This window comes from Cetorhinus maximus, chromosome 13 (genome assembly GCF_964194155.1).
Source record: "Cetorhinus maximus chromosome 13, sCetMax3.hap1.1, whole genome shotgun sequence".
NCBI lineage: Eukaryota > Metazoa > Chordata > Chondrichthyes > Lamniformes > Cetorhinidae > Cetorhinus > Cetorhinus maximus.
In genome coordinates, this window is record NC_135891.1 from 115,549,517 (window position 1) to 115,573,565 (window position 24,049).

The following is a 24,049-nucleotide window of genomic DNA, read 5'->3' on the forward strand; positions in this document are numbered from 1 at the left end:
ACAGCCACACCCCCACCCACACCCCTCCCACGTTGGTCAGTTACTGAGCAGCAAATCAGGGGCTGGAACCTTGGCTGATCATTCCCCTCCCTAACCCAGAGACAACTGCTGCTGCCGCCCTGGTCGATAGCAAGCTACCTCAGCAGAAATTGAGCGTGGGGGTGGGACTTGGGATCTTTTTAGGCCCGTGCGACTCAGCCCACCTGTGGGTTTAACCCGCTGAAGCCATGTGGCGCTGGAGCAGAGAGAGAAAAAAAAAGAAACAGATGTTGTTTCAGCAGTGGATGATTACTCCAGTAGGGGGCAATGAGTGAGCCTGTTGGGACAGAAACAAAGTTGTCCTGTCCCAGGAGGCTGAATTCCAATAAATACAAGGTCCAAAAAAAAATGGAATAAATCCCCATACCAAGCCCACTAAAAAAAAAGATAAAGATGCTTTTCACAACCCCAGGTCATTCATTATGCAATTTCCCGCAGTTTCAACTCTATTACTGTGTGATGTACAATTGAACTAATATTCCATTTTACAAGTGATTTGAACATTTTTGTAGAGATATCTTTGGTTCATTTACTATTATTACTTTCTTTTAAAAAAAAGCAGGTTACAAATAGAGCTTTACAATTCAAAATTAACAGAGGCAACAGCGAAGGAATGGAATTTCCCTACTGACAATGCAGACTGCAACCATAAGAACAGTATTGCTCTAAGAAGTTTGGTGGAGAATTTAATGGAAAGATTAAAAAAGTTTTAATTTTTGTTTGCCCCACCCTATCCCAATTAAACGGGTCTTGTCGCTGACATGGCAACCGTTGTCAGAGGGAGAAGTGGAGGATCCAAAATTAAGGTTGTGTCAGTCAGTAGTCACATGATTGTACACATGATGTCATTTACAGAATGTGTTGTAAACAAATGGAATAAAAAGGTCAGGCAACACATTTTATAAAAACAGTGCTCGGTTTAAAAGGTGCTCAGCTGATGGTTCAGTTGGTAACAGGACTGCCCAGTGCAAGACTGAGCCCAGAGGCTAAATCTGGTTGCAGGTTGACTCTCTGATCTGTGTCAAGTTGATTCTCCTCAGCCATAAGCGTTACATAGTTCCTACAATTGAGGAAAATCCAACGGGTGTTTCCTACTCCTGATTCCTAACCAGTGATTCCATATCAGAGAGCCCATGCGTCTGGACACTTGTGTGAATGAACGAGGGCCAGATCAGAGTCAACCGTAATGCCCCATAATCAAATAGCGCTGTTTTGCGTCTCACACATTGCGAGTGGGCACTTGGGTGAAAGTACTGAAGGATACCAGGTGTCTGTGGAACTGTACTCCAGTGGGAGTCAGCACCTTTCAAGAGATGGAGCTACTCCAGAGTAACACAGAGGCAGGAATGCCAGTGTGCTGGTTGCAACAGCCAAGCTCATGTCGGACAGTCTGGATGGGGGCAGTCTTCATAAGTGAAGAAACTATCTAAAATGTAGGAGACAGCATCTGCTCCCTGCTACCCACTGGAATTAATTGGCTTGGAAGCCAAAAATGAGCCTAAGAGGGGGAAAAAAAAAATCATTGATTAAAAAAAAATGTAAGCAGCATACCTGAGAGTTTATGTGGACTCTGAAGGGACAAGGATTTCGCTTCCTTCCCTGGTAGACTCAAGTTGGTACTAACCCCTGGTATAGAATGGAGTTGTAAACCGCAAACACAGGAGGTCTTGCTTCAGCAAAAAATCTACCAAACAATTTGTAATTGGCCAAATGGCCCATTGCTCCCTTCATGCCCAAAAAAAAAGAAAAATTCAAAAGGGAAGGTGGGCAGAATCAATCCAAGACATCATTCTGAATCTGAGGGCTGGTGTGGGTGTGTGAGATATTATTCCTTTGTACTCACACATATTCACACCCCCATGAGCCTTCTCATTACCCAAGCAGGATTGGAAACTCTTTCTCTACCAGAGAGAAGCAAACCAACGACAAAAGCCCACTTCCCTCAGATCTACAGAAGGAAGAGACGGAATAGAAAGACTGTTCTCTTCAAGGTACGGAGACTTCAGTCACAGAACTCCATGATTTTTTTCTTGTTTAAATGTGTCAGCAGTAGTCCCAAGCAGCAGCTACACACATTTCTTTGGTTAATTCTACTCCAATTGGAGGTAGAAAAGGCACATTTCTGATTCTTTACGATGGAGGCTTTCCAATATCAACTGTTATTTTTGTGAAAAGTTGACTTTTTTCTATCTTGATGGGTGAATATTTCAGAGATATATATCCATCCTGCTTCCTTGTAAACTTCATCCGATTATAAACAACATAACTGGAAAGACAAAGGATTAGATTTAAGACGCTGATTTTAAAGTTATTCATTTTTAGACTGTTTCACCCATTGACTATAAATTAACAGTGAATTTAACTTACAGCTGTCTTAAACTTCAAATTTCAAAGCATACTTTTCTTTAACAGAATCATTTTTCCACCCACCCCAGAAAACCAGTTGGTTAAGGCTAGTACTGTAACTCATCTTTACTCAGTCTTATATTTATTTACTGAGTGAAACATTACAAGCATACACCTCGAAACTCAAACGGTCAGTTGCACTACATTTCTTTTTATCTGGTACAAGCCCACAAATTACCAGATGTATTGACCTCAATTTACCAATTTGCACCAGTGAGTCCTGAACTCATAATCTCTGTGTTCTTCATGCTGTGCCATAACCACAAGGCTACTGCATCTTAACTTCTAAAGTCCAAGGGGTGTCTCTTTTTATGTGCTCAAGTAAAACCCCAATTGATGCCCTCCACCTGCATGTAATTAAACATAACTGATATACAATTAACACCCTTTCCCCTTCTTAATCCCCTATTATTCCGAACCACATTGATTTTACAATCTTTGGGCGGAATTTAAATCCCTCCCTCATGGCGAGTTTGGTGGTGGCATTTAATCGGACGGGAGGTTAGAGGGTGGAGACTTCGCCACCTTCCTGTCTCTGCCCCAATTGAGCCCATGGTGGGAAGGCTCGTGGATGGCCATCCCGGCCTGCCACCAATTCAGGCCTTTAAGTGGGCAAATAATGGGCTCAAAGCACCACTACTGGTATTCACCCAGCAGTGACCGGGGGACTCACCATGTGAGATGCCTACTTACACCATGCACTCTCCTAGACCCTCCTTCCAGCCCCCACCACCCCATCCTCACTTACCCCAGTGCGTCACCTTTCTGCCTGCTTGTCTCTCCTCCCTGCCCCACGATCCCAGCTCCTTCAATGGATTCAGTTTCCCCTTGTGAAGCACCTTTGGGCGTTTTGCTATGTTAAACCATTAATGAAGAGCAGCCGAGAGGATGTGCGGCCTTGTCTCGGGCTGCATCCAATTCCGGTGGATCAGCAGCCAATAAACAAGTAGGGAGCTGCACTCCGGTTTGTGTGTCAGTGAGTGAACTTGATTGGCCCTCGCCATGGCGCTCTCTCCATGCTCCTTTGCCTGATGATACTGAGAGACAAAGGTTGGCTGCTGAAGCAAGTGCTGGAGAGCTGCAGGTGCTTTCGTATTACACCACGGGCAAGAGTAGGCATCGTCTGGGACACCGTCAGCGAACGGAACAAAGGGGCGAAGCATGAGAGCGCGAAGGAAAGCAAAACGTGGAGATAACAGACAGAAAAAATACTTCAGGAAAGCTGTAACAAAGGCAATCCCTTTTCTTGGAGCGATAGCTTTCCATAAGAAATGAACCCCCCCCCCCCCACCCTTATTGGGAGGCTAAAGAGGTGTTAAGGAAAATCAACCAGTGTCCTTGCTCTTTCCTACCCAATGACCCCTTGTAAAGTACAAGTGGACACTGGATGAGGACATACTTGGCCGTGGCTGTGATGTCTTCCAACACAGCAGCACATTTGGGGAATCCTGCACTGACAGGGCAATCTCTAAAGCAATGATAATTAAAACAATAACTTGCATTTATGTAGATAAATGTTCAAAGACACTTCATGTAAGAATATTCCAGCAAAACTGGAAAGCAAAGCAAAGGAAGAGATAATTGGAGGGGTGACCAAACATGTGGGTTTTAAGGACGGCCTGATAAAGGGCAGAGGGAGCTGAAGAGGTTTAAAGAGAGAATTCCAGACTGTGAGACATAGCCACTTGAAGGCGTGGCCGCCAATGTTGCTATGAAAGGAGTGTGAGAAATTGTAGAGCTGAGGGAGGTTACAGAGATAGGGATGGATGAGACCATGATGGAATTTAAGCAAAAAGGATTTTAAAGTTGAGGCATTGAGTGACTAACCAATAAAGGCCAGTGGGTAGAGAGATTACATAGAAATTGGTGGGGAATATCATATGGGCTGCAGAGCTTTGGATGATTTGAAATTTAAAGGAGACGAGTGGATTGAGGAGGCGGCCAACCAGGAGAGCATTGGAATAGTTGAGTTTGAAGATGACAAAGGCAAGGATGACGATGTGCTGAGGCAGCGGCAAAACAGTGATATTGCAAAGAGAAAAGTAGATGGTCTTGTATAATCTAGGCAAACATTAAAAATATTCGCACCCTTGTAATATCTGCCACTCTAAAATTCCGTGATAATCATGAAAGATTCCATTCTGCTCCTGTATCAGTGATGCAAAGTAATTTTTGACCTCCAATATTTCTGCCCTTTGGCCCTGTTGTACAAAGTGACAATTTTTGACTCACTTTTTCTCATTGACCTCATTTCCTTTGTCTCTTTGGTGCCGTATCATTTTGGTTCTTCCAATGTTGCGGTCAGGTCGATCAACAGACATCCCACTCAATGTTACCCTACAAGATAATGGAACAAAACACATGCTCAAAGCAAGGATCTGAGTCTGAATTAAAGCCTCTTTTTAATATAACCAACAACAAATTACATTTCTATTACACCTTTAACTAGTAAAACATCCCAAGGTGCTTCACAGCAGTGTTAAATAAAATTTGACACTGAGTCATATAAGGAAATATTTAGACAGATAACCAAAAGCTTGGTCAAAGAAGTAGGTTCTGAGGAGGGTCTTAAAGGAGAAGAGAGAGAGAGAGATAGAGAGTTTAGGGATCGAATTCCAGAGCTTAGGACACCGACAGCTGAAGGCTACCAACGGTGCAGCGATTAAAAGTGGGAATGTGAATGAAGGCAGAATCGGAACAGCACAGAGAGCTGAGGGTTCTGGGGCTGGAGGAGGTTAGAGAGATAGGGAAGGAAGAGGCCAAAAAGGGATTGGATTAATTAAACTTTATATTAAAATATGTGCAGTTCTACGCCCGTTAGTCATTGGATTATGACAGGTGAGGTCAGAGGCTGGGAATTCAGCAGTGAGTAATTCACCTCCTGACTACCCAAAGCCTGTCCACCATCTACAAGGCACAAGTCAGGAGTGTGATGGAGTAGGCTCCACTTGCCTGGGTGAGTGCAGCTCCAACAACACTCAAGAAGCTCAACACCATTGAGGATAAAGCAGCCCCGCTTGATCGGCACCCAATCCACACCTTAAACATTCACTCCCTCCACCACCGACGCACAGTGGCAGCAGTGTGCACCATCTACAAGATGCATGGCAGCAACTCACCAAGGCTGTCCAGTAGCACCTGCCAAACCCACAACCTCTACCCTCTAGGACCAGGGCAGCAATTGCAAGGGAGCACCACCACCTGCAAGTTCCTCTCCAAGTCACACACCATCCTGACTTGGAAATATATCACTGTTCCTTCAGTCACTGCGTTAAAATCCTGGAACCCCCTTCCTAACAGCACTGTGGGTGTACCTACACCCAAACTGCAGCAGCTCAAGAACGCAGCTCCGCACCATTTTCTTAAGGGCAATAAGGGATGGGCAATAAATGCTAGCCTAACCAGTGACATCCAGATCTCGTGAAAGAATTAAAAAAAAATTAGAAACAACTTGTATTTTATAGTACATTTACTGTAGAAAAACATCCCAAGGGGCTCAGCATAGGTGTAAACAGGTATAATGTTCCAAGACAAAGAAGGAGATATTGGAAAGAGCGGCCAAAAGCTTTGCAAAAGAGGTGAGAGGTGGGGATTTACTAAGAATCTTGAAAAGGAGGGCAGCGAGGTCAAGGGGAGAATGGGGAAAATGGGAGAGAGAGAGAGAGAGAGAGAGAGAGTGCAAGAGGGGGATCATGTGGGAGACAAAAGAGAGAGAAGAAAATTGAGGGAGCAGGTGAAAGACAGACTTAGAATGATTCTGTCAATATAGCAGGTTATAAGGTTATCTTGTTTCTTATCGGAATGAATCGTTTCTTCTTCCTCATGCCTCAGCAGCAACCATTGAGATGACTTGTCAATGACCAGGCAGCTATATACACCCACAGAACTATCCATCCCCAGGCTTCCTTTTATGGCTGTTGATATTCAGTTTCTGCCATATATGGACTGTCTCTTTTACAAAATTTGAAGAGGAGGCAAAGATTTCAAAACTGTGTTCCCTTCGATAGTCGAAGCCGGGGAGGCTCTGGGTTAGTCCATTTGCTGGGAGGAAATTCTGGTCAGGGGTCTGAAGGAATTTTCCTGAGGTTTGCAGTATCAGGTCACCCAGCCAGAGGTGGGGGATGTCTAGCTGTAATGGGACTTTTATTCTTTTTTCCTCATGGTTTAGAATTTCATAGGAATTTCTTCAAATGCGACACCTTTTAATCTCAACCCAGTTATGCTTTATTCCCTCTTGTTAATGACTAAACATTTCCTGTTTAGCAAAGCTCTCTCTGCAACAATGGCAGCTGATGGAATTTAAATTCAATTAATAAATCTGGAATATAAAGCTAGTCTCAGTAATGGTGACCATGAAACTATCATCGATTGTCATAAAAACCCGTCTGGTTCACTAATGTCCTTTAGGGAAGGAAATCTGCTGTCCTTACCTGGTCTGGCCTACATGTGACTCCAGACCCACAGCGATGTGGTTGACTCTTAACTGCCCCCTGAAATGACCTAGCAAGGCATTCAGTTCAAGGGCATAAAGGGATAGGCAACAAATGCTAACCTTGCCAGCGATGACCACATCCCATGAATGAATAAAAACAAAAAACAAGCCAAAAGTTCTCAATGGCTCCTTCTCCCAACTCATTTTGCACCAGCGAGATGAAGCTGTGGAACTCCAATTCTCCCCCCTCTCAAACAGATTACAGGTTTTCCTTCCCCTCAACTTAATGAACTAGACTCTACCCACCATCAATGGATGAATCTCAAACCCACCTATTCCAATGGATCAGTCCCCTCAAACCCTACCATTCAAATGGACTAGTCTCTCCTACCACCCCACTACTCCAATGGACTGGTCTCCCCCAACTGTATTGGATAGTTTCATCTGTGACTCCCCTCCCAATGTACTACAGTCCCCCACCCTACCCTCACACACCACCTCTCAGCACCTCAATGAACTGGACCCTCTCAACACCAGAATACTAATGGACTAGTCTCCCAGTGACCTGCTCCAGTTTCTAGTCCCTGCTTTTTAAAAAAAATATTCCTGAGATGTAGGTGTCACTGGCAGGAGCAGCATTTATCGTCCATCCCTAATTGTCCTCGAGAAGGTGGTAGTGAGATATTCTTCTAAGTGTCCCAGGATCCTTTACATCCACCTGAAAGGCCAGACGGGGCCTCAATTTAACACCTCAGCCAAAGACAGCGCCTCCGACAATGCACCACTCTTTCAATACTGCACTAGGAGTGTCAGCTGGATTTTGTGCTTGAGTGTCTGAAACGAGGCTCAAACCCACAATCTTTTGACTCAGAGGAGAGGGTGCTACCATTGAGACACAGCGGAAGCTGTAATGATTGAGAAGAATGATTCCCAAGAGAAATATCACTGAGGTCATGGTGCACCTGACGGCGTGTGCACCTTAAAGGAAGCAGCTGTCTGTATGGTTCCTCCCCTCAGCCCCAGTCATTTGCCTAGACTGGAAGATAACCAGCCTGGGTTGTACCACTCAACAGAGGGACAAAAATCATCATGCAAGATGCCGATCTTGCTTGGCTGATGAGACTCCATTTTCTTATTTACCTTAGTCTGAGCATAATATTTATATCACAGAAACAGACCCAATAGGTCCATGTTGGTTTATGGTCCTCACGCCTCTCACCCCTCCTTCATCTCATCCCCTCGACATATCCTTCTATTTCTTCCTCCCTCATTTGCTTATCTAGATTCCCCTTGAACACACCGATGACAGCTTACAGTCCGGAATCCTGCCCACTGCTCCCCACCCACTCGCCTCTCCAGCTTTATTTAGAAAGCACCAGCTGAACTTTAGCTGCTTCGTTGCAAATAGTAACCGGTGGAATGGATTGGATTTACTCCACTTGCAGCCAGAGGGCAGCATCTTATGCTCTTGGGTTGAGGGCGAGAATCGGGATCATTTGCGGGTCCCAACTCTGCACTGCCTGTCACACCACCTGCATGGGAGATGCCAATTCAGAGGCCATTTCTGGTCCGCTGTCAAATTAAGGACTTGAAGCTGCTGGCCCAATCAGAGGGCCTGCAGCCTTGGAAGGATGGCAGAGGTGGGCACTGCCGCTACAGAATGTGGATTGCTCCGTCTCCCCTCTACAGTGCGGCCAGCGGCTACAGTTTTGGCTCGCTGATGGTTGTGGTTCTGGTGGGGGGTGGGTGGGTGGGGGTAGTTGGGGAGGCCTTACGGCCCTTCCAGGCAACTGCTGAGCTTGACCCTCAGCAAGGGGCCCATCCCCTACTGGGGAGATCCTCATTCAGCCCACAAATGGTCAGTTTATTATACAGGTTAGCTACCTGATGCTGCTGGGTGGATAGCCTCAGCTGGCGGTGACCTGCCTCCTGGAAGATCACCAGGAGGAGGCAGCGACAGGTCAACTCACTGACCCAACACTAATATTTCTGACTTTCATAGAAACATAGAAAAAAAACAGGAGCAAGAGCAGGTCATTCGGCCCTCCCGGCCTGCACCACCATTCAATATGATCATGGCTAATCCTATACCTCAAAGTCGTACTCCCGCTCTCTCCCCATACCCCTTGATGCCTTTAGAGTCTAGAAATCTATTTATTTCCTTCTTAAATATATTCAGTGACTTGGCCTCCACAGCCTCTGTGGCAGAGAATTACATAGCTTCACCACCCTCTGAGTGAAGACATTTCCCCTCATCTCAGTCCCGAATGGTCTAACTGGTATTCTCAGACTGTGTGTGTGGGGGAGGGGGGCGAAGAGCAGGGAGCGGAGTGAGGGGCGTGGAAAGGCCGGGGGTGGGCGTGGGAAGTGGGGGTGGAGAGCAGAGGGGTTGGTGATTGTTCGAAGATTTCAAGGAAGTGACTGTCTGCTTAGGTCTTTGAATGAGGGATAAACCCAATTGTTGACACATTTTTTTTTACCCTACTCCTTAAAAATAGTGTTTAAAAATCAATTAGCCTTTCCCAGACCCTGCCAACGCCACGAAAAACCGACTGTGTCTGGTCATTTATCTCTCTGGTGTTTGCGGCTTATAGCAGTTCACAGCTTATAGCTGTAACATTAAGGTACACCAAACATGTTATAAATAACCTGAAAAACAGTGCAGCAACAATTAAAGCAGCTGCCTCTCAAAGGTCAAAAGTGTAGAACACTCTGTTTGAACAGAAGTTCAAAAGTCAGGGCTGCAGTTTTCAAATTAAATTTTTTTGCCAACTTGTTCCCAAGTGCTTCCCATTTCGTCATGGGCTGCTCTGGGCATCAGATTTATAGAAAGGCCTACTCTGGCTGCTATTTCTTATGTAAGATCCAACACATCAGAACAGTTCAGAGAAGGTTCACTTGACTCATTGCTGGAATGACGGGTTTATCTTATTGGATCTTAGGGTTTAGAAGAATGAGACGTGATCTTTTTGAAACATAAAAGATCCTGAGGGGTCTTGATAGGGTGGACATGGGGAGGATGTTTCCTCTTGTGGGAGAGACTAGAACCAGGGGACACAGTTTAAGAATCAGAGGTCTACCGTTTAAGATGGAGATGAGGAGAAATGTTTTCTCTTGAAGAGTCGTTGGTCTGTAGAATTCTCTTCCCCAGAAAGCAGTGGAGGCAGGGTCAATGAATTTATTCTGAGTTAGATTTTTGATAGGCAAGGGAGTTAAGGGTTATGGGGGACACACAGCAAAGTGGAGTTGAGCCATAATATTATTGAATGGCTTGAAGGGCTGAATAGCCTACTCCTGCTGCTGCTCCTAAGCCCTATGAATTCTACAGGAACAGAAGGAGGCCATTCAGCCCAACATGCCTGTGCCACCTAACCGGTGGACAGATATTTACGAAACTCAAACTTTAACATGTGTTAGTACCAGCATGGAATTCTTGAGTTAGAAACTCTCAACACAAAGATTGTATCTTTATTAATTCACCACAGGATGTAGGCGTTGCTGGCAAGGCCAGCAGAATGCCCATCCCTGAGTATCTTGCTAGGTCATTTCAGAGGGAATGAAGCAATCATACTGCTGTTGACCTGGAATCACATGCAGGCCAGACCCGATAAGGATGACAGATTTCCTTCTGCTAGAGGACATTAGGTGAACCAGATGGGTTTTTACAACATGGTCATCATTTAATTCCAGATTTTTAGTGAATTCAAATTCCACCATCTGCCGTGATGGGATTCAGATTTGGATTCAAATCCGGGTCCCTAGAGCATTACTCTGGGTTATTAGTCCAGCGACAATACCACTACACCATCGCCTCCCCTTTACAACCACTTAAGTACTTTTTGAGGTGTAGTCACCGTTGTAAAGCAGGAAACTCAGCAGCCAATTTGCGCACAGCAAGCTTCCACAAACAGCACAGAGATAAGGCCAGGTAATTGGCTTTTGCTGATGTCAGCTGAGGGATAAATATTGGCCAGAAGAGAGATTCCCTGTTCTTTTTCGAAATAGAGCCAATGGATCTTTTTGGGCCACCTGAGAGGTGGACAAGCTCTCAGTTTCTCTGGAGTGGGGCTTGAACCCACGATCTTTAGACTCAGAGGTGAGAATGCGCTACCAACTGAACCATTATGTATGGTTAGTGACAGTTCCCTGAACTCTACAAGAGCAGCGAATCCATTTTCCAAAGTTAACACATGTTGCAAAATACAATTGGGTTTCTCTATCCATATTAAAAAATAGGTGAATATGAGATGACATTACTCAAATCTGAGGAGTGCATCGACTTGAAGGATCAGCAAACGTACTTACTCCTGAGAGAGCATTGGCGACCATGGACTTCCACGTGGTTTGGTCCATGGTTATGCTTGGCAAGGTACTGCCTTCTGCAGTATAGCTGACCAGGAAACTCTCCTGCTCTTACCGCCTGCCATCATATGCGCTGAAAGGATTCACAGGCTGATAATCATCGTTCTGGCCATATTATGAATGCGCCTGCCTGAATTGGGGCTTGAACCCAGGGCTTCTGACCCAGAGGTAGGGACGCTGCCACTATGCCACAAGATCTCCTCATTCCCGATTTTGCCTTTTTTTAAAAAAAACATCTATTTCATTTTACCTCTGGTACGTGTCATCATCTTCAGTCCCCCAGCCCCAATAATTGTTGGAGAAACCATTTATTTTCAAGTACTGCTCTTTCGTGAACGCCACGACTCCTCCAAAATACCCCGTGTACGGCAACCTGGATTAAAAAGAGACACAGAGAGAATCAGGCAACGTATCTCTTAGGCAGTAAACTTGTCCCCCATTGAGACAAGGCTTAATCCAGTCACAACATGTGCAAGTCTCTCTGGCTACTGAAATAGCTTGATTAATAATTGGACCAAAATGGCGAACGGTTAAATACATTGCATCATTGACCCAATCAAGTCCCACTCTTAATCCCCCTCAGAAAAGTGCACTAATGACTTAAAAGAAATGTCCCCCATTTTCTTTGTCCCACCACTTGAAGGCTGTGTCTTTAGCTGCCTCAGCCCCAAGCTCTGGAATTCCCTTCCTAAACCTCTCGGTCTCTTTCTCTTCCTTTAAGATGCATCTTAAAACCTAAATTTTTGATTGGTTGCCGGTCCCAATATCGCCTAATTTTGTTTGATACACTCCTGTGAAAGGCCTCGGGATGTTTTAGTGCATTAATGGCGCTATATAAAAGCAAAGTGCATGGAATGGACTATGGAATGGAGCTGGAGTGTTTGTGCAAATAATTGAGGGGGCATCTCTATTTTGAAATGTCCTCTCTCTCTCTGTCCTACCTGAACTGCAGTCTGCTGCTCTTTCAGTGTTGAACAGCCTCCAATTGGCCCTTCAGCTTCGAGAGCCTGCCCGTTGTCTTCAATATTACATGTGCCTGCCCTCTATCTACTAATTGGCCAAATCAGGGAAAATCACTGCCAAATGACAGTCTCCCACACAGTGCGGGATCATGACCCCATTTGACCCCAATATTGGGGTCCCAACCCATAACCCAAAATCCGCCCTGTTATCTTGGTTTCCCTCTTTACAGGTGGTGCCAGAGCTGCTGAGTATTCCCAGCATTTTCTGTTTTATTACAAAGTGAACAAAGAATCACAGAATCGTTATGGTGTAGAGGGAGGCCATTTGGCCCATCATGTCTGCACTGGCTCTCTGAGCATTTTAACTTAGTACCAATCTCCTGTCTTTTCCCAGTAACCCTGCACATTGTTTCTATTTAAATAATCATCCAATGCCCTCTTAGATGCCTTAATTGAACCCGTTTCCACCACACTTCCAGGCAGTGCATTCCAAGATCCAGGAGGTCACAGCACACAGTGAAGTGGGATTTGGCAACTTTAAGCCTGGACAGTTCCAAAACATCTAGAGATGAGATAACCTAGAGGGTGGTAGCAACATTGATTCTGACAGAGAGAGACAGGCAATTGCACTGATTCGTGCCGGAAAATAACTCTCATTTATATTCCGCCTCAGGATGTCTCAAAGTACTTTCCCGCCAACAAGGCAAATTTTTAAGTGCAGTCATTGTTTTGCATCAGGAAATGCAGCGCCTAATCTGTACATACAACATACAAACTAGGAGCAGGAGTAGGCCACTTAGCCCTTTCAAGCCTGCTCTGCCACTCAATAAGGTCATAGCTGATCTGACTGTAACCTCCTGCCTACCCGAATAACCTTTCACCTCCTTGTTAATTAAGAATCTATCTAGTTCTGCCTTAAAAATATTCAAGGACTCTGCTTCCATTGCCTTTTGAGGAAGCATTCCAAAGACCCATGACCCTCAGAGAAAACATTTCTCCTCATCTTGTCTTAAATGAGCGACCCTTTTTTTAAAACCGTGACCCCTAATTCTAGATTCTCCCACAAGAGGAAACATCCTCTCTACATCCACTCTGTCAAGACTCCTCAGGACCTTAAAGGTTTTGATCAAGTCACCTCTTACTCTTCTCAATTCCAGTGGATACAAGCCTAACCTGTCCAGCCTTTCCTCATAAAACAACCCACCCATTCCTGGTATTAACCTAGTAAACCCTCTCTGAACTGCTTCTAACACATTCACATCTTTCCTTAAATAGGACGACCAATACTGTACACAGTACTCCAGATGTGGTCTCACCAGTGTCCTGTACAAATGAAGCATAGCCTCCCTACTTATGTATTCAATTCCCCTCACAATAAATGATAATATTCTATTAGCTTTCCTAATTACTTGCTATACCTGCATACTAGCCTTTTGTGATCCATCCACCAGACCCCTCTGATTCTCAGAGCTCTACAATCTCTCACCATTTAGATGCTTTCTCATTCTTCCTGCCAAAATGGACGATTTCACATTTGCTCACAATATACTCCATTTGCCAGGTCTTTGCCCACTCACTTAACCTATTTATGTCCCTTTTGTAGCCACCTTATGTCCTCCTCACAACTTACTTTCCTACCTATCTTTGTGTCGTCTGCAAATTTAGCAACCATACCATCTGTCCCTCCATCCAAGTCATTTTTATATATTGTAAAAAGTTGAGGCCCCAGCACTGATCCCTGTGGCACACCATTTGTTGCATCCCACCAACCAGAAAAAGACCCATTTATGGTTAGCCTTTGTTTCCTCTTAGCTAACCAATCTTCTATCCATGCCAATATATCACTCCCTACACCATGAGCTTTTATTTTCTGCAATAACCTTTGATGTGGCACCTTTTCACATGCCTTCTGGAAATTTTGTATGCAGCAAGATCCGACAAACATCAGTGAGATAAATGTTGGGTGAGGGATCAATGTTGGAGAATTCTTCAGCTGGTGTAATGGGATCTCTAATGGTCACCTGACAGGCCAACAGCGCCTCATCTGAAGAGATGGCTCCTCTGACATTGTGCCACTCTCAGTGCCACACCAGAGTGTCAACCTACGTGCAGGGGGGCAATCTCGTTCTGCCCCGAACATTCAACCCCACTTTCATTTTTCCCTCATCAATGTCAATATTTGGCTCATTGAAACACCACAGTGCCAACATTTGGGCCTTAATAGAGGCTTCCTTTATTCGGGAAAGCACATACTGGCCTTTGTTTTGCTAAAGAATGATCTGTGATATCAGTAACATTCATTGTTCCCCCAAGTTTAATCTGAACTCTGTTGCACCAACAATGCTGGGTCTCATCAACGCCCAGTTTCTCCTATTCCTGCCAATTCTGCTCCACCTATAAATTCTACACCTTGTCTATTTTAATCTTGCAGAAACCAGCTCTCTCATTACTCCAATTACACCTCCTTTAATAACACACCAGGAATACGAGACCTGCGCAACAGCTCATGGAACAGCTCATCCCACTGCAGTGACAACCGATCCGATTCACTCACCACACACAAAACCTCACCGACAATTTGACGGCTGGAGCAATGTTACGGCAGGGCAGGTTTAAAAAAAAAACACCTCTGTTCCGTCTGTTTTCTTCCCATTTCCCCCCCTGAATTCATTAGCTCTTCACTGGGGCAACCAGCTTGAACAGGTAGCCATGAAAGTGGGCAGACTATTTGACCACAAGAGACTTCGCTGCTGACTCAGTCGCTGTGCAACATTCACACACATACCAGCCTGGGTAAGGGCAGCAGGAACTGGAGTGTCTGTTTTCACCCCCTCTCCACTGCCCCAAAGCACAGAACTCAATTCCAACAACTAACAGAACACACACCAGGGATCAAAGCCAGAGCTCTCTTGGCTGGTATGACTCACTGCTTTGGCCCAAGGGATTGAGAGGGAATGGAAACAATTCAGTTTTATCATTGTTGATTGGATCACAATGTACAAAATCTGAGAAATGTGGCGGCTGGGAGACTTAAAGCTTGCTGTTGTCTCTATGGGTGAGAAAGTGAAAAATACTGCCAAGAAAGGGAGAGGATGGGCACAAGGAGGTGAGAGAAATAAGAGAGAGGTGAGAGGATAAGGGGAAGAGAGGGAGAAGAGACAAAGAGGAAAGGGGAGAGAGAGAAGGGGGGAGGAAGAGAGAGAGAGAGAGAGGAGTCAATGAAGATAAAGAAACAAAATCAAGATAAAGAGAAAAAGGTGAGAGAAAGAGAAAGAGGGGAAGTGAAAAGAGATGAAAAGGCCAAACTTCCAGGTGACCAGCTACGCTCAGATACTTACTTATATCCAAATTTGTCCATGGCACACGCCAGGTGTCGTGGATTCTGAGAACAGCGATACAGATTTCTGTCGTTCTCAGGTATGATATCAACATCGCTGAATATGAAACAATCGTAATCTTTCTCTTTTGATGCTTCCACAAATCCGACATTGAGGAGCTTTGCTCGGTTGAAGGTGTTTTCACCAGCCTGGTTAAAAGGTGCAGACAGATTAACAACTGAAGCGACAACACCTCAAGCACTCAGCAGCCTAACCCTCAGCTTCTAGTTTAGTAATTAGAAACATTCAGGCACATGAGACTTTAAACTGAGGCCGTGCCTGGCCTCTCAGCTGACATAAAGGATCCCACTGCACTATTTCAAAGAAGAGCAGGGAGTTCCCTGTGCAGTGTCCTAGCCAATATTTGTCCCTCAACCAACAACGCTAAACAGATTATCTGCTCATTAACACACTGCTGTTTGCGAGAGCTTGCTGTGTACATGTTTACTGGCACATTTTCTACATTACAATATTGACCACACCTCAAAAACATTTCACTGGCTATGAAGCACATTAGGGGGAAAGCTCTCCATTGGTTGGAGTCATACCTAGCACAAAGGAAGATGTTTATGGTTGTTGGAAGCCAATCATCTCAGTCCCAGGACAATGCAGCAGGAGTTCTCCAGGGCAGTGTCTTAGGCCCAAACATCTCCAGCTGTTTCATCAATGACCTGTTTCTCTCTTCTCTCATAAGGTTGGAACCAGGGATGTCTGCTGATGATTGCACAATGTTCAGTACCATTTGTGACTCCTCAGATACTGAAGCAGTCTGTGTCCATAGGCAGCAAGACCAGGTCAGCATTCAGGCTTGGTGCTGATAAGTGGAAGTAACATTCATACCAACTTCAGGCAACGACCATCTCTCCAATAAAATAAAGTCTAACCTTCTCCCTTTGACATTCAATGGCATTACCATCACTGAAAACCCCACCATCAATACCCTGAGGGTTATGACTGATCAGTGGCTACAAGAGCAGTTCCAGAGGCTGGAAATTCTGCAGCAAGTAACTCATCTCCCGACTCCCCAAAGCCTTTTCATCATCGACAAGCCACTCACCATCCTGACTTGGAAATATATCCCCGTTCCTTCACTGTCGCTGGGTCAGAATCCTGGAACTCCCTCCCTAACAGCACTGTGGGTGTACCTACACCACATGGACTGCAGCGGTTCAAGAAGGCAGCTCACCGCTCACCACCACCTTCTCAAGGGCAACTAGGGATGGGCAATCCCTCCCTCGGGAGCTGGTGCCCCGCAATATGAGCCGCCTCGCAGAAATGCCCTCTGTGTCCTTTAGCACGGCGTGGAGGGGCTTCCTGTACGGGCTGCTGCTGCACACCCTTCACTTCCTTGCCCTCGCCCGCCGCCCGGAACCTTGTTGCTGTCCGGTGGCGGAGGTCCCCATTGGGGGATCCTCTACGGAGGTGTCCTCCCGCTTTCCATCAGGGACCTGAGGTGGAGGGTGTTGCATGCCGTAGTTCCGTACAACTGCAGAACGTGTTGGTTCACGGACTCCCAAGATACCTGCCCTTTTTGTGGCCTTGTGGAGTCCGTGGTCCATGTTTACATAGGGTGTTGTAGGCTGCACTCCCTTTTCAGTTATTTAAAAAAACTTTTTATTACTGTTTTGTTTGCACTTCAGTCCCACGCTCCTGATCTACGGACACCCGGTGCGTAGGCGGGGCCGGGAGGGAGGAGGACCTCCTCATGAACCTGCTCCTGGGCTTGGCCACGTTGGCCATTAACAGGTCCAGGCAGCGGGCGATCAAGGGGGTCGTCCGACCCGATTGTTTGCCCCTCTTCCGCGGCTACGTTCGCGGCCGGGTGTCCCTGGAGAGAGAGCACGCGGTGTCTGCTGGCACCGTCGAGGCCTTCCATGCCCGGTGGGCACCGCGGGGGCTGGGGTGCTTTATCGACCCCTTTAATCACATTTTGGTTTGATCTTGTAAGTTTCCTTTAAATTTTGTTTTTGGTTTTGCAGTGACCCTAACTTAGGGGCTGCATTTAATTTATCCCTCGTTTTGTTAATTTAGTTTAATTGTTTGACTCCAAAAGAGGTTGGGATGGGCAATAAATGCTGGCCCAGCCAGTGAAGCCCATATCCCGTGAATGAATAAAAAAGGCACAAGTCAGGGGAATGGAAAAAATACTGCAACATACACCCATGATCCCCAAGAGCCTAACAGCACTATATCGACAGAACATGTTGGAAACACTCAGCAGGTTTTTTGTTCGTACAATGAAACCCTTCGTCATTTAATTTCTCCTGCCATCCACCCTATCACAGACCTTCCATTTGAATCTTCTTTTCCCCCTTCCTACTTTCTCTGGCTCAAAACCTATTACATTTCTAACTTTCCTCAGTTCTGATGAAAGGTCACAAACCTGGAGACATTAACACCATATGTATAAGATAGTCACTTATCAATCTAAATGGGAATTCAGGAGAAATTTCCATACCCAGAGAGTGGTGAGAATGTGGAACTCGCTACTATAGGATTACATGATGTAAGCAACATAGATGGGTTTAAGGGGAAGTTAGATAAGCAGATGAGGGGGAAGGAGTGGGGCTCTTGATGAAGCTTCAAAATTGTAGGGGCCCCATCCTATTGTTGCTGATTGTCCATGGGGATGGAGGTGTAGTTACTTGCCCTAGCAAACAAGCATTCTTTACTTGTTTCTTGCATCTGTGCATGGCTGTTTGATCCATCTTAGTGACAACCCCAGTTGCAGCGTCCACTAATAGCATTGGCACAGCTCAGTAGCAGCTTCCTTCATAAAGTCAAGCCTCCATGGGCTCCGCTCCTCGAACAAATGCCTCTGCCCGTTTGTTCTTCTGCAGTGGTACTGGCAGGTGGCTGCCTCGTGTTTCTGGTGCTGCCAGAACGTTCTAGAATTCCTCTTGTTGTTCATGCTCCTCTTATTCTAACAGCCATGATATAGGAGAATTCCCGATGGGAAACCCCATAATAGACCTCGCCTGATACCAGCAGATAAACAGCACAACAAAGGGAGTTCCCAATGGAAAATCCTATTTAATGAATCACAACTAAGTTTCCAACTCACACCAACAATGTGAACTCAAAATTCCCTTTTGCAGAGTGAGGTTGGGATGGCGAGCAACTCAGGACACTGTTTTAATTGAGGGAGAAAGGATAACTAGCGAAAAAGTAGGGCCCATTAAGGACCATAGTGGTAATTTGTGTGTGGAGCCGGAAGACGTAGGTAGGGTTCTCAATGAATACTTTGTGTCGGTGTTCACAAATGAGAGGGACGACGAGGGTATGCAAATCAGGCAGAAGGACTGTGATATAATTAAAGAAATTAGCATAGAAAGGGAGGAGATTCTAAGTGGCCTGGCAGGCTTAAAAGTTGATATATCTCCAGGCCCGGATGAAATGTATCCCAGGCTGTTGAGTGAGGCAAGGGAGGAGATAGCAGGGGCGCTGGCAATAATTTTCAATACCTCTCTGGCCACAGGAGAGGTGCCAGAGGATTGGAGGACAGCCAATGTGGTACCGTTATTCAGGAAAGGAGGAAGGGATAAACCAGGGAACTACAGGCCAGTCAGTCTAACCTCAGTGGTGGGGAAACTATTGGAAGCAATTCTGAGGGAAATAATTAATCTACACTTGGAGAGGCAGAGATTAATCAAGGACAGTCAGCATGGTTTTGATCAGGGGAGGTCATGTCTGACCAATTTGATTGAATTTTTCGAAGAGGTGACCAGGTGTGTAGATGAGGGCAATGCATTTGACGTAGTCTACTTGGACTTCAGCAAGGCTTTTGATAAGGTCCCGCATGGGAGACTGATAACGAAGGTAAGAGCCCATGGGATCCAAGGCAATTTGGCAAATTGGATCCAGAATTGGCTGAGTGGCAGGAAGGAGAAGGTGATGGTCAAAGGGTGTTTTTATGACTGGATGCCTGTATCCAGTGGGGTTACACAGGGATCGGTGTTTTGGTATATATAAACGATTTAGACTTGAATGTATGAGGGTTGATCAGTAAGTTCGCAGATGACACGAAAATTGGTGGGGTGGTAAATAGTGAGCAGGATAGCCTTAAATTACAGGAGGATATAGATGGGCTGATCAGTGGGAAATGGAATTTAATCTGGATAAGTGTGAGGTGATGCACTTGGGCAGGACAAAAGGCACGGGAATACACGATGAATGGTAGGACCCTGGGAAGTACCGAGGATCCGAGGAACCTTGGTGTGCATGTCCACCAGTCCCTTAAGGTAGCAGGACAGGTAGATAAGGTGGTTAAGAAGGCATATGGGATACTTGCCTTTATTAGCCGAGGCATAGAATATAAGAGCAGGGAGGTTATGCGGGAACTGTATAAAATGCTGGTAGGCCACAGCTAGAGTATTTGTGTGCAGTTCTGGAATCTGCAGTATAGGAAGGATGTGATAGCACTAGAGAGAGTGCAGAGGAGATTTCCCAGGATGTTGCCTGGGCTGGAGAGTTTTAGTTATGAGGAGAGATTGGATAGACTGGGGTTATTTTCCCTGGAGCAGAGGAGATTGAGGGGGGGGACATGATTGAGGTGTGTAAAATTATGAGGGGCATAGTTGAGTAGACAGGAAGGAACTTTTCCCCTTGGTGCAGGGATCAATAACTGGGGGCATAGATTTAAGGTAAGGGGCAGGAGGTTTAGAGGGGATGTGAGGAAGAATTTTTTCATCCATAGGGTGGTGGGAATCTGGAACTCACTGCCTGAAAGGGTGGTAGAGGCAGAAACCGTCATAACATTTAAGAAGTATTGGGATGTGCACTTGCGATGCCATGGCATACAGGGCTATGGGCCTAGTGCTGGAAAATGGGATTAGAATAGTTAGGTACTTGTTTGACCGGCGCAGACTCGATGGGCCGAAGAGCCTTTTTCTGTGCTGTAGACCTCTATGACTCTATGATAACTTTGATCTCATTTGCAAAATATATTTCCCTCAACCAATTATCTTCTCAGTGACTTGGGAAATATCACTGGGAAATGGGGGGGAACGGGAATGGATGGAGGTCCAAGATTCCGGCTTTCTGCCCAGTTTATTGACCGGGTCCACCAAATTTACAGCTTGCAATCCGGCAAATCCAACCGTAAAATCCGGCCTTGTTTTTGGATGAATTCTTAAATTCAGAAATAAAACTGGTCTTGACTGAGCAATGCTTGGCTGACCGAAGCACAATGCTTCATCCAGGAACTGAACGAAATGTAAACATTTACTCACTTTCCAATGGCGTTAAATTCTGCTCTGCCACGTACTCTCTCTTCAGTTACACTGGGTGGAATTTAACTCCCTCGTGGCGAGTTTGATGGTGGGGGGGCATTTAACTGGAGTAGAGGACGCGGAGTGGAGACCCCCCCGCCCCGCTCACTTCCCAGCTTTTGCCTGCCCTGATTATTTCTGGGGCAAAAAGGCCTTCCCCCACCACTTCCTGCAGCCAATTGAGGCCCTTAAATGATCAATTAATGCCCACTTAAGGGTTTCATCTTGCCACCACTAGTATTCACCCAGAGGTGGGTGGGGTACACCCCATGTGGGAAGTCTGAAAAGTTGAGTTTGTTTGCCAGCTCCTGGAGGTGGGGTGGGGCGGGGGGGAGGGGTGGGGGAGGGGTGGTTGCGGTGGAGTTGGTGGTGTTGTTGGAGGCCCTCGTTCAAAAGCATGGTGCCTGATCGAGGGAGCTGGCATCGGGAAAGGGTGGGGACCACTGGGAGCCATCTCCCACCTTTGCTACCAAAACCCTCTCCCACGACCCCCATCCTGCTTTCACTTACCTGTGGCCTGGGTCCCTCGGTGATCCTAGGCCTCTCCCTGGGTGCATTGTTGGCAGCTGCCACATCTCCTGATGGCACTGCTTGCAAAGATGAACTGCTATCAGGCTCTGCTGGGCTGCCAGCTCTCGGGGCAGGGGGTGGGGGCTGTTGATCCCAGGGAAGGCCAAGAACTGGTCATAGGCAATTAATATGGTGAGCCTTCCCAAAGAGAGGCAGTGCAGGGGTTCTTGCCAGCTCTCCAGGCAGTGGGCAAGACCCCCATTGCCCATATAAATACCACCCATCCAGCGTACAGCCGGGAAACTGGCCATTCAGCCCAACTAGTCCATGCCGGTGTTTCTGTTCCACAGAAGCTTCCTCTCACCATCCTTTATCTAACTTTGAGAGCGTATACGCCTCTTTCTTCCTCCCACATGTGTTTAGCTAACTTCCCTTAAATACAATTGATCTGTTTTACTAGGTTTTCATATTTTTTAATAGTTCAGTGCAGAAAGACACCAACTAGTTTTGAACAAAGGCATAAAGATTTTGGAACCTCGGTACTTTTGGCCCACAATGGTGTTGGAGATTCTATGAAAAATAACTCCTCTTTCTGAAGTATGTCCCTGAATAAATGTGGCTAGGTTAGGTCAATGTTTACAGAACCATGCAATGATGTAGCACAGGAGGCCTTTTGGCTCATTGTGCCTGTGTTGGCGCTTTGGTAGAGCTATTCAACTAATCCCACTCCCCTGCTGTTTCCCCATAGCCCTGTCATTTTTTTTTGCTCTTCAAGTATTTGTCCAGTTCTCTTTTCAAAGTTACTACTGAATCTGCTTCCACTACCCTTTATCTGCACATAACATCTTTGCTGTTTATAATAATAATGTTTCCTCATGTCACCTCTGATCCTTTAGCCAATCACCTTAAATCCGTGTGTTGTTTGGTTACTGACCCTCGGGCCACTAAAAGCAGCATCTCCTTATTTATTTCATCAAAGTCATTCATGATTTTGAACGCCTCCACCAAATTTCCCCTTAATTTTTTCTGCTCAAGGAGGCCAGCTCCAATATCTCCAAGTAACTGAAGCTCCTCATTCCTGTTAGTACCATCACAAGTCACTCCTACCTGTTCGATAATGTAAATCCCATACTCGCCCTGCTGCCGGCGCAGGATTGGGTGAAGGTAATAGAGCCAGTGTCTCAGGTGGTGATCCCGATTTCGGAAGGGGATAATGATGGCAATGTGTTGCAAGGGGATGCAGTCCCGAGGCTTGTAGTGGCCTCCAAACTCCACGTAGGGATTTAATTCAGCCAGCTCTTCCAGCGACTGCTCCTCGTCAAACACGATCCTCAGGGGGCCGACTGTTAACCGAAAAACCAGGGAGCTTTGTTAATTGAATCAGTTATCAACTCATGGGGCATTGTAGCACATTTTTCCCTCCATTCTTTCATGGGATGTGGGCATCGCTGGCAAGGGTTGTGCTTGAACTGAGGCACTTGCTAGGCCTTTTCAGAGGGCATTTAAGAGTAAACCACGTTGCTGTGGATCTGGAGTCACGTGTACGTGTGACCAGTTACCATGGTCACCACTACCGAGACTAATTCCAGATTAATTGATTCTAATTCCACCAGCTGCAGTGGATTTGAACCTGTATCCCCACAGCATTCTGGGCCTGGGCCTCTGGATTACTAGTCCAGTGACATCACCACTACTCCACCATGTGCTATGTTACTGGGCTAGTAAACCAGAGGCCTGGACTAAAGATCTGAAGACATGAGCTCAAATCCTACCACAGCAGCTGGGAATTTAAATTCAATTAATTAAATTTAATTTAGAATAAAATGCTAATTTCTGCCTGATCGTCATCTAGTTCACGAAAGGAAATTTACCATTCTCACAGACCCACAGTAATATAGCTGAGTCTTAACTGCCTTGTGAAATGGATTAGCAAACTGCAGAACTGTCAAGAAGGTGGCTGACAACCACCTTCTCAGGAACAGTGAGGGATGGGCATTAAAGTCACAAGTGGCGACCAACGACCATTTAATCGGGCAAAGAGAAATAAGGATAAAACGTGTGCATTGACATCGTGCCTTACGTAACTTCAGGACATCCCACAGCCCTTCACAACCAATGAAGTGTTTGTGATGTGGGGAAATGTAGCAACAAATTTGTGCACAGCAAGCTCCCAAAAACAGCAACTAAATAAATGAAACAAAAACAGAATTACCTGGAAAAACTCAGCAGGTCTGGCAGCATCGGCGGAGAAGAAAAGAGTTGACGTTTCGAGTCCTCACGACCCTTCAATAGAACTCTTTTCTTCTCCGCCGATGCTGCCAGACCTGCTGAGTTTTTCCAGGTAATTCTGTTTTTGTTTTGTTTTGGATTTCCAGCATCCGCAGTAGTTTTTTGTTTTTAACTAAATAAATGACCCTGCCTTGTTTGAAAGGTTCCAAGCACTTCTGAGATGCAGTCACTTTAGTAATGTAGAATGTGTCGCTGCCTATTTGCGCACAGCAAACCTCCGATAATCTGCTTTTAGTGATGTTGGTTTTAGCGATAAACACCAGACCAGGAGAACTCTTGGAATGATGCCACGGGATCTTTTACATCGACACGAGAGGGCGGACAGGATCTGGATTTTAACATCTTACCTAAAGGACAGCATTCCCTGTGCACTGCTCTGGAATGTCAAAGCCTGGAATGGGA

The 24,049-nt window shown here is 45.8% G+C and overlaps 1 protein-coding gene across 1 annotated transcript in view; it reads right to left on the minus strand.

Moving 5' to 3' along the window:
- Nucleotides 1–542: 542 nt before the first annotated feature.
- The window catches only part of LOC144688994 (beta-1,4-galactosyltransferase 2-like), a 45,616-nt gene continuing 22,109 nt past the window's right edge, over nucleotides 543–24,049 (minus strand). The window contains exons 3-7 of the mRNA XM_078556081.1: nucleotides 22,466–22,701; nucleotides 15,540–15,727; nucleotides 11,490–11,612; nucleotides 4,678–4,782; nucleotides 543–2,305 (exon numbers count right to left, since the gene is read on the minus strand). Coding sequence (XP_078412207.1) covers nucleotides 2,170–2,305; nucleotides 4,678–4,782; nucleotides 11,490–11,612; nucleotides 15,540–15,727; nucleotides 22,466–22,701 — 788 coding nt within the window. The 3' untranslated portion in view covers nucleotides 543–2,169. The remainder of the gene's footprint in view (nucleotides 2,306–4,677; nucleotides 4,783–11,489; nucleotides 11,613–15,539; nucleotides 15,728–22,465; nucleotides 22,702–24,049) is intronic.